The 11,483-nt window shown below is 37.4% G+C and overlaps 1 protein-coding gene across 1 annotated transcript in view; it reads right to left on the bottom strand.

The window, feature by feature from the left end:
- The window catches only part of LOC111873242 (flap endonuclease 1), a 14,492-nt gene extending 4,988 nt beyond the window's left edge, over window positions 1–9,504 (bottom strand). The window contains exons 1-5 of the mRNA XM_023867788.2: window positions 9,338–9,504; window positions 9,156–9,258; window positions 8,666–8,832; window positions 1,070–1,179; window positions 510–713 (exon numbers count right to left, since the gene is read on the bottom strand). Coding sequence (XP_023723556.1) covers window positions 510–713; window positions 1,070–1,179; window positions 8,666–8,832; window positions 9,156–9,258; window positions 9,338–9,419 — 666 coding nt within the window. The 5' untranslated portion in view covers window positions 9,420–9,504. The remainder of the gene's footprint in view (window positions 1–509; window positions 714–1,069; window positions 1,180–8,665; window positions 8,833–9,155; window positions 9,259–9,337) is intronic.
- Window positions 9,505–11,483: the final 1,979 nt, after the last annotated feature.

Genomic DNA, 11,483 nt, shown 5'->3' with positions numbered 1-11,483 from the left:
GACAACGCACGACTGCATACGGCTTACATTGTGCAGGAATTTTTGGCTAAAAACAAGATGGCAGTTGTTCCCCACCCACCGTACTCACCAGACTTAGCTCCATGCGACTTCTTTCTCTTCCGCAAGATGAAAATCAAGTTGAAGGGGCGAAGATTTGATACAGCTGAGGAAATTCAAGCGGAAACACAGACGGTACTAAACACCCTAACAAAGAAAGACTTCCAGGATGCATTTGAAAAGTGGCAGAAATGCTGGGATCGGTGTATGCGCTTCCAAGGGGACTACTTGAAGGTGATGGTGCAGAATAAGATCTAGGTAAGATGTAATAGTTTTTATTAATATATTTCAGGAACTTTTGGATAGCACCACGTATAATTTTTTAGTATTAAGATTGTCATAATTTAATAATGTATATTAGCTGAAAGACTTGTCCTATATCACTGTATCATGATCTACAGGATTAATAAAAGAATGAATGAATGAATGAATGAGTGTAAGATAAGTCTCACCTCATTGTGAGATAACTCTAGTTCTTCTAGTACTTTACTTAAATGGAACTCCTGTATAGGCATCTTGCGTGCTTCACTAAATGTCATGTGACGCAACAAAACACTTGAGCCAAATGTGAGAGCATCCATATCTTCTGTTGCTGTAGCATACACCTTGCCTGCCTTCACCATAGCAGCACATTGTGCTTCTGCTTCACATGGTGCCTGCACAGAAGAAAAGTTGGTAAACCTGCTCATATTCAGGTTATAATGAGGTAAGATAACTCAGTAATTCCAGGATTAAGGTAGCCAAAGCATGAAGCTGACTACTCCAGTCCATGTTGTTGTTGAAGTGAAGAATGTATGGAGGAGAACTTCACCTATTCCCTTCATTCAGCTTCAGTATTCTTAAATGTTCAGAATTAAAACTTACACCACAATCAGTTTGTTTTTGGTCTCATATTTGTAACAAGCAAATTTCTAGTGTCTATTCAGACTTGGAGGGATTTTGTCAGTACAGTTTAATTTTACCATATTATTTCCTTTACTAGGTGATCAGAGTTTTTACATTTTGAACTGACCTCGATGTAAGGAATTCCCATCAGAGAAAGCAACTGTTTACATTCATCTGCATGGTGTTTTGTCACTTTAACCAAACGGCGACTGAATTTATCAACCTGTTCTGCATCGCCTGAAAGGAAAAGTAAAATGGCAGTATTTTATGTTGGATGCAGTAATAATAGATATTTCAGAAAAAATACATGATATTTCTAATAACCAAGACTTTATACTGAAATGTGACCTATGCTCTTATTTCTTCTTTAGCCATGAACAGAGATTTAAAAATATGGACCACTTCAATTTCAGGGAACATAACCAGAGGATAAATGCCATTAACACAGAAGTACACTGTTGAATATAACAGAGATTTTAATCCAGTGATTATGAGATAAGTGGATAATTTATGTAAATAATAAACAGAACTAATGTCATCAATTATGTAAAACTTTCAGTAGCTTTCTGTACAGTTGGTACCTGTGATTATGGCAAAGAACAACCAATTTAAAGGATAATATAACTAAAAACTATAACTAAATGTAACTAAAAAACCAGAGACAATAAGAACCATCTCAGACAAGCGGGTTTCGTCTTCAGGCATGTCAAATGCAGTGCGGGTCTCAACACACAGAAAATGTTGACATGAGGTTCATGCATCTCTTAAGCCGAACCAGCCAAACAACATATGGTATGCTCTCATAATTTCCCTGTGTAATTCAGTTCAATTCAGCGTACAGCCTTGCAATCTAATGAACTTGCATAACATTTAAGCGACCTCCGTAGTCTAGGGGTAACATTCCCAACTCATGACTCAAGGTACGTGGGTTCAAACCCAGCGGAGGTCGTGGAATTTTTAAGGACAGAAAAATTTAGGGAACAAGTCCTCCAGGAGGGACTTTAAGTCATGAGTCCCGTGTTGTAGATTTACGGCACATAAAAGATCCTCATGTCTCTAGGAGACCTCTGAGCAAAATTAGGTAAAATGTTTCCCGCCCAAGTAGTTTCCAATGCCTCCAGTAGATGGGGGAAGTATCGGGTACCATTTCCCAGTAGAGGGGCCAAACTCGCTGGCTGAGCAGGGCTGATAGCAAGCACCAGTACCGGTAGGGTATGGCGACTGGTAGAATATCAAAGGGGGACGTACAATAGACTATTAGTCGCAGTGCATGGGGAAACCCACCCCCTCCAATAATAATAATAATAATGCATAACATTCATGATTTAAATCGTAGTGAGAATGGAATGAGATAAAAATTTTAAATTATTAATGAATTAATGAAGCAGAATAATATATAAGGAAAACTGCTAGTTACTACACTGAAGCTGTCATTCTTCCCCAAGCAGTGTCAGTTCTGCTGATCATGAGTAACTGATTTAGCATTAGTTTTATTTGCTCCCCCTCATCTTAAGCCATCTGGTGACAATACCACCTGAACCATACTGGAGTAGGATTGAGTGATTCCAACAAAGCACAAAAGAAGCTGTTGTTATTTCAGATATCAAGCAAGCAGTGCCACATCCTGATATGCTTTGGGTAGTTAGGCCAAGGTAGCTTATGTTAATGAAGTACAAGTTTACTATACAGCTAATTCACTTCAAGCTTCAAAAATTGGCATTATTTCCGTGAGTGTCTTGTCTCATTTTTATACCAATAAAAAGGTAACTGTAAAGTCCTTGTGTTTAATTAAGCACCAAGCCATAGGAGTGGAGGCACACCTCCACACATTTTTAACCTTAACACTAGATTGATGTGACTAAGTCAGCTTCAAAACTGGGACTGATAGATGACCCAACCTGTGAAAGGTGCCTACAAGATCAATCAGCCACACACATCCTATGTGATTGAGAGGCCATAGCTTATTTAAGATTTTCTCACCTGGGTCAGTTCTTCATGGAACCAAGTGACTATTATGATGCCCCCATAAATAAAGTCCTACATTTCATTCGAAGTGTAGGATTAATAAAGGGTTGATCCAAAAGGGAAGCACAATAGATCATTGAAGATCGCAGTGCGAGGGCTGGATTTTATGGCCCAACCCTTACACACATACAAGTCAGCTTCAAACCTTGGCTGTTTTACCCCTGGTAACCAATGGCTACTCTGACAAGGCCCCAAAACTTGTCTGGTTGCTGTGGAGAAAAGAAAGATCCCTTGCCCATGCTGGAAATTGAGCTAATTCCTTGGTTATCCAGCTCACAGCCTAGCCACTATACTGAATGAACTATTCCAGCTCTCTTTTATGTCATTATGGAAGGTAATTTTCATTCTAAACCATAAATTTTGCTGTGCAATACTGCAAATTTTAGTATTTGTTTCTGAGTGCATTTCTCCTCATGCTATTATAATTGAAGCTCTAACCTATGCAGTTTTCATCTGTGTACAGCTTTGATTGGCCTACGTTATTAGCGAGAGCTTCAATATTATCTTTCATAGGAGGATATGTCATAAAAAAATGTGTGTGTGTCATATGTGAGGAGTCATGTACTTAGTTTTGTATAAAACGTAACTTTGCTATGTGTAAGCAAGGAAGGGTAAAGCTGGAAGAAAAAGAGAGGAAAGACAACAGGACACACAGCTGCATCCTTCCTCTCCCTTTCTAGGAGGTAAAAATGAAGTTGCCACCATACCTAAGCATATCGTGTATGTGTGGAGAGTGTTGAGAATCTAGTAATGTAAAAATGTTCAAGTTGGTAATAGTGATCTATATTCATTTGTTTTTGTTTTGTATTATAATAAAAAGCTTCTTCTCATCCAGTATGGCTGTTAAGTGATATGTAAACACGACACAAAGAAAATCAACAGGTTATGGGCCCAGATTTGCTCAAAAACTAAAAAATGGAGAAGACAGAAGAAGAATAATGAGAAAATGGCAACCACAGAGACAGAAGAGGTAACTCATCTGCCAAAACTGAAGAACACCAACTCATTTCCATTGTGGGATTTTGAAATCAAGATTCTGATGTGTGCAAAAGAACTGATAAACATCACTGATGGCAGCGACCTGTTAAGTGACCGAGGAAGAGATGAAGAAAATATAAGGAAAAGGAAGATGCGAGATGCAACGTGCCAATACTACATAGTGAGAACGATAGAGAAACATGTGAAGACCCACACTGTGACATGCACGACTGCAAAAGAAATGTATGACACCTTGAAGCAAATTTATCAGCAAGACACCTCTCAACTGAAGTGTCTTCTGCTACAAGACTTTTACAACTTCAAGTATGACAAAACTAAGGATATGATGATGAATATAAGTCATGTGCAGAACATTGCCTTCAAGCTTCATCAACTGAACCAAAACATTGATGAAAACATGATCATGACAAAAATAACAACGATTCTACCAGAAGACTACAAACACTTCAGCACCGCCCGGGACTCAACAGCGACCGTGGACAGAACCCTTGACAACCTGGTGGCCAGAGGGATGTTGGAAGAAGTGAAGTGCAAGATGACGACTAAAGAAGAGGAAAGCATAGCCTTTAAGACAGTAACTAAAACCAAAAGTAAAACCCCTTTCAAGTGTTTCAATTGTAATCAAATAGGTCATGCCCAGATCAGCCTTTAAGACAGTAACTAAAACCAAAAGTAAAACCCCTTTCAAGTGTTTCAATTGTAATCAAATAGGTCATGCCCAGATCAACTGCCCCAACAAAGGTAAGAGAAATTGCTCTATCTGTAAAAGGAATAATCACTCTGAAAAGGACTGTTACTTTAGAAATAAGGACAGTGATACGAGAAAACAATGTACAGTATGTAAGAAAACGAACCATGCTGAAAAGGGCTGTTATTTTAAAGATAGGAATAAAAGAAGCAAGGTCAATTTTCTAGCTGAAGCAGCAGAAAACCACGTGAGTGATGAATGTGAAAAAGACAAAATGTATGTAGTGGATAGTGGCAGCACATGTCATATGACAAATGTGAAGACTGATTTGATACATACTAAGCAGTATACTCAATGTATAAAGGTAGCAAAGAAAAATCAAAGTACGACTGCAAAAGAAATAGGCAATTTGGAATTTAAAGAGTGTAGTTTGAAAAACGTTTCATATGTTCCAGAACTCAGCAAAAACCTGCTGTCAGTGCACTGTATTACAGAAAATGATGGAGAAGTGTTGTTTACAAAAGAGAAAGTCCAGATACTCAAGGACAAAAATGTTGTAATCAAAGGAAAAAAGGATGAAAATGGATTATTTGTAATTAACTTTAGCGCGAGGAATGAAGCTATGATGACTCAGCAAGATATAAGTGTAGAGTGGCATAGAAAGCTAGGTCACATAAGTTATGCGAATCTTAGGAAACTACAAGAGATATGCCAAGGGATACCAGAAAGTGTGAGCAAGTGTAAAAATTTTGATATATGTTCAGTTTGTATGCAGGCCAAACAAGTGAGACTCCCATTTGTTACAGAAAGAAGTAGGGCTGGAAAGCCATTAGAGATAATTCATAGTGACGTGTGTGGACCAATTGATCCCACCACTTATGACAATAAGAAATATTTCCTTACGTGTGTGGATGACTATACGCATTTTTGTAAGATATACCTGTTAGAAAATAAGAGTGAAGTGTATACCTTTTTGAAGGAATATGTAAATGAAGCTGAGTGTCACTTCAATACAAGAGTGAGAAGAATAAGATGCGACAATGGAGGGGAATATAAGAACAACGCCTTGAGAGAATGGTGTAAGAACAAGGGGATTGTAATGGAATTTACTACACCATATTCGCCACAGCTAAACGGCACTGCCAAAAGGATGAACCGTACCATTGTGGAAAAGGCAAGAGCATTGATTTTTGACTCAGGTTTAAGTAAGAGAATGTGGGGTGAAGCTGTACTCACTTCTGCATACCTGCTAAACAGAAGTCCAACAGTGACAGTGAATGGAACGCCAGCAGAAAATTGGTATGGTAAAAGACCAGATCTGGCTGGATTGAAGATTTTTGGTTCAGAAGTGTACACTAAAATTCTCGGACCATTGAAAAAGTTGGACAGTCGTAGCAAGAAAGGAATATTCGTTGGATACAACACAAATGGCTACAGAATATGGGATCCAAATACTGAAAGGACCTATGTCTCCAGAGATGTGACATTCACAAGTAAACCTGTGACAACAAATAAACAAAAGGAAATGGAAAGAGTGACGGATCCAGAAGACAAGCCAAATACTCCAGATCAGGAAGACAGCGAAATGCAGCAAGAACCCGAAGCTGACAACAATGAAGAAGAACCAACAGATACTGAAGAGGATGAAGAAAATGAAAATGCTGACCACAAGGATAATGGAAGGAAAAACAATGGACAAAACGAACATGGATATGCATTGAGACCAAGAAGAAACATTCAAATGCACCCAAAGTACCGAGACTATCACACAGAGAGTCAAAAGGAGGGTATGCTCACCTATACATATGACGAGTGCATGGAGAGCGAAGACAGCGAGAAGTGGAAGAAAGCCATTAAAGAGGAAAAGGATTCGCTCTACCAAAACAAAACTTGGATATATGTAAACAGAGAGAAAGCAATGGGCAAGAAAATTCTGACCAGTAAATGGGTTTTCAAAATAAAGGATGATGGAAGACACAAAGCCAGACTGGTTGTGAGAGGATGCCAACAAAAGGAAGGGGAAATAGATTTCAAGGATACCTTTAGCCCAGTTGTTGACATGAATTCTCTTAGAGTACTGTTTGCCATAGCAGCACGTAAGAATATGAACATGCAAACCTTTGATGTGAAGACTGCCTTCCTGTATGGAGACCTTGAGGAGGAAAACTACATGGAGATACCAGAAGGATACAAGAACACTGGCAAGATATGTCTCCTGAAAAAGGCATTATATGGCCTAAGACAAGCACCATCGCAATGGAACAAGAAGTTGACAACCTTTCTAAAAGAAGAAGGTCTAAACCAACTAAAATCTGACCAATGCATTTTTAAGAATGATGCCAATAGTTTGTTCATGGCCATTCATGTGGATGACGGGATAATCATGGGAGAGGATGAAAGACAAATAGAGGAAATTTTGCTGAAACTGGAAAATCAATTCCAGATAACAAAAACCACAAATCCAAAAGTTTATTTAGGAATACAAATTGAGAGGCAACCAGATGGGATACATATCTCTCAAACCAACTATGCAAGCCAAATGTTGGAAAAATACAACATGCAAGAAAGTCGAGAAATGAAAACACCCATGGCCACGACCCCACCAACAAATGACGAAGGAGAAAATGACATAAGATTTCCTTACCGAGAAGCTGTAGGAAGCCTGCTATATATGACTTCTAAAACCAGACCCGATATAGCATTTGCTGTAAATGTGGAAAGTCGAACCTCGGAAAATCCTGACAAAATAGCTGTTCAGAATGTAAAAAGGACCTTTAGGTATGTGAAAGGTACAAGAGATTCAGGAATAAAATATACCTCATCTGACTCCGAAACTGTGAAACTGGAAGCATTTAGTGACGCTGATTATGCAGGGGATGTAAAGGATAGGAAGAGTGTAACGGGATATTTAATTATGATTTCAGGGGGCCCAATATCATGGTGCTCTAGGAAACAGAGTATTGTTGCATTATCAGCCACTGAGGCCGAATATATTGCAGCAGCTGAGTGCTGTAAAGAATTGAAATATCAAAAGATGTTGATAGAGGAGTTTACAGGAAAAAGGGTGGAAGCTGAACTGTGTGCCGACAATCAGAGTGCAATCAAGCTAATGGAATCTGGACAAGTAACGCTTAGGAGTAAGCACATTGACGTTAGGTATCACTACATAAGTGAACAACTGAAAGTGAAACTGTTCTCAATCAAATACTGTAACACTGAAACTCAGGTGGCAGACATTTTAACAGAACTGCTATCACCAGAGAAATTTGCCAAGTTTAGAGACATTATACTTAAGAAGAAATAAGTCTCATTTTGATAAGACAGAAAATTTTAATTACATGTACTAATTTTGTAATCTGAAGACCAAAACTACTAAAACTAATTTTGTAATCTGAAGACCAAAACTACTAAGTGTTATTCAATTTAACTTTGTAAAACAGCTAATAATGTTGACAACTTTTTGAAATTAAGAAGGAAAATGAGAAATGTGTTTGTAACATTTTGAAATTAAGGAGGAATGTTGAGAATCTAGTAATGTAAAAATGTTCAAGTTGGTAACAGTGATCTATATTCATTTGATTTTGTTTTGTATCATAAAAAAAGCTTCTCCTCATCCAATATGGCTGTTAAGTGATATGTAAGCATGACACAAAGAAAATCAACACAGAGTGCATGGACATAAAGCTCCATGCATTATACACTTCACTTGATGGAAGTGAAACTTTATGAGCTGTATGGAAGGAAGAATCATTTATTTATTTAGCCTGGAACAAATCATTTGCAATGTGCATATCAAATTGGAAAAGGGAATGGACAGAGTGTCAGAAGAAAAGGGATGCAAGAGACTGAATCATATTTCATTTGACACAGTATTTTTTCTTTTGGCAGTGAAGTAATGATTCTGTATTTGTGTACCATATTCATTCTTACCTCAACAGTATAATACACCAATACTCTTGTAACAAATCTGGTTGAATAATTGTGAGAAATGTAAAAAGGAACAATAAGTACCTGCTTCTTCTGCCTTCTCTAGGGATTTCTGTGCTTCTTCTCGTCTTTCTGCTCTTTTGGAAAGTTCTCCAGACTTCATTTCTGGTGGTTTGCCATCAAACACATATACAGGCTTAATACCATTCTCCACCAGACGTATGGTGCGATAAAATGTGCCCATCAAATGGCTGAAAACCAAAGCAATACAACAAAGTACAAACCTTGCTATATTATATTACTGGTTAAAGTCTCAAGTACGGTCACCACTATCAGCAAACTAACGACGCCTATAGCGGCTGCTGTATAATCAATATTTTTTACTCTGTGTTAGGTTTGGGGGTTTTCTGTATATCGCAATATGCAACTGATTTTTATTGTATCTTACTACTTACCTATGGCACCTACCGTTTAAACTACTAGCTCTGCTACAATAGTTTACCAATGGCCCTGGTGTTCATATCACAACACTGCTCCGTATTAACACTTTGTTTTACAGGTTATGGTAGCTCACCTCGTAGTTTCTCCATCCACAGACGTCAGCTGAGCCCCTTCATTTCTTACAGCAATTAGGAATTGATATAAACTCATTGATGCGTCTATTGCTACTTTTCGGCCTATGTGATAAACACAAATGAAATTATTAGCATTTCAACTTTTTGGAGAAAGCAACCAGTGTTACTATATCATACATACCGAAATAGTGCTTAATCTCACTCTCCTTCACTGCCATCGGTGCAATATCTGCTATGAGCTTAGACAGTCCTAAAATACCCATTGTTATTACTTATTTAACTTCCTACACAAACTTTATTTACTAATACAGGCATTACAAACTTTACGGTTCGACCCTTTCCCGCGTGCTGGTATCATCAAGTGTAGGCAACAATGTTTTCAGAAAATTCCCTGGATTAAACCGGAAAATTTGGGATTTAATATTATCCATTTAATTGATTATGCATTTATTTTCTAAAACTAAGCAATATAAATTTTAGTGGAAAAATACCCTCTTGGTTGAAAAGGTCCTGCATTATTCTTAATCCATAATATAGGTGATACATATAAAGTAGCAAGATGGCAATGCTGCACCTTAGCTGGACATGATGCGGTTCGCTTAATGGATGTAGGCTCACGGTAACGAGGGTAACGAGCGTAACGAAGTAGTTGCATGGCATAGGACGCGTTGAAAGTGATGTTTTAGTTACTGAATCCCTGTCAAGCTATCAAGTGAGGTGAATGCAGAAGAGGGCGAAGTTTTTCGAAACTTCATAGACATATATGAAGCCTTACCGGAACTGTGAAACCTTACTAACCCAATGTATTTAAATAACACAAAAACGAATATAACTTTGTAGAAACTGCTGAATATATACGGCTGATGTGAGACGAAAAATCAACACGCTTCGCTGTAACTACATGAAAGAATGAAAGAAAATTGTGTCCTCGAAGAGATCGGGAAGCAGTACAGATGAAGGGTATCAGCCTACTTCGTCGGTATTGTACGCTCTCCAGTTTATCGACAGATTTGAGCTATTTGGCAATACCAATGTATAACAGGTAGACGAGGTAAATACCTACGTACATAAATTTTATCAGTAATAATTTTTATCTATATACGTAATAGAGAATTCTGCGTCATGGTCCCTGTTTGTAATTTAATTTATTGATACTTCAAGTAATCATACAGGTGATGAAAAGTCACCACAGATATAGAAGTAGTCCATTATTAAAAATGAGTACAACAGTAGCAGTTATAACACACAACCTTGTCAATAAATAACACTATGTAATCAAGGACACAATTTGTATAAATCACAATATTTCATATAATACACTGAAAAATAATATACAACGGAATAACACAGCTGTAAATAGGTAATATAAAAGACAATTGCACTATGTATGATCCATCATTATGCTGACCGTATAAGGTATTCTTTTACTGAATAAAAGTATTCCTTTAAGAAAAAGGTTTTAGTGACTAATTTGAATTTTTTAACATCATATAACATTTCCCTTATATCACATGGTAAATGATTAAAAATTTCTATACCCATATAATAGGCACCCTTTTTGCATTTGGTCAAATGTACCTATGGTATGTGTAAATTAGTACTTTGTCTTGTATTTATAGTATGTATTTCATTATTAATTACAAATCGGTGTATATTTTTTACTACCAATAACAATAAAGAAAACATACTGTGAATAAAAGGGCAGTATATTTAGGCGTCTAAAAGGTCTCCGACAAGATATTTTAGGATTCACATTCATAATATTTCTTATAATTCTTTTTTAAACTATAAAGACGTTTTTACTATTAGTCACGTTTCCCCAAAAGGCAACACCATACGTGCTAATAGAATGAACATAAGCAAAATATACAATTTTTTAGTCTTCTGTAGTTAAAAACAATTTAAGAGATATAATAACAAAACAAGCAGAATTTAATTTAGTAATCACTTTATTTATATGCTCCTGCCAAGATATGTCAAGTCAATAGTCACGCCTAAAAAAATCTGTGTAGTGAATATTATTTATTTGTTTGTTCATATACTTTATTGGAGAAGCAGCCTCCGTAGTCTAGAGGTAACGTTCCCACCTCATGACTCGTAGTACGCGGGTTCAAATACCCGGCGGAGGTCGTCGAATTTTTAAGGGCGGAAAAATTCAGGGAAGAAGTCCTCCGGGAGGGACTTTAAGACGTGGGTCCCGTGTCGTAGCTTTATGGCACGTAAAAGAACCTCATACCTCCAAAGGAGGTCACTGAGCAAAATTGCGGACGTTTCCCGCCCAACAGCAGTCACTAATAGCTCCGGTAGATGGGGGAAGCATTATAGAT

Source organism: Cryptotermes secundus, unplaced genomic scaffold, assembly GCF_002891405.2.
Source record: "Cryptotermes secundus unplaced genomic scaffold, Csec_1.0 scaffold21, whole genome shotgun sequence".
In the NCBI taxonomy this organism is placed as follows: domain Eukaryota; kingdom Metazoa; phylum Arthropoda; class Insecta; order Blattodea; family Kalotermitidae; genus Cryptotermes; species Cryptotermes secundus.
This window is presented reverse-complemented; position numbering and strand designations above follow the sequence as displayed.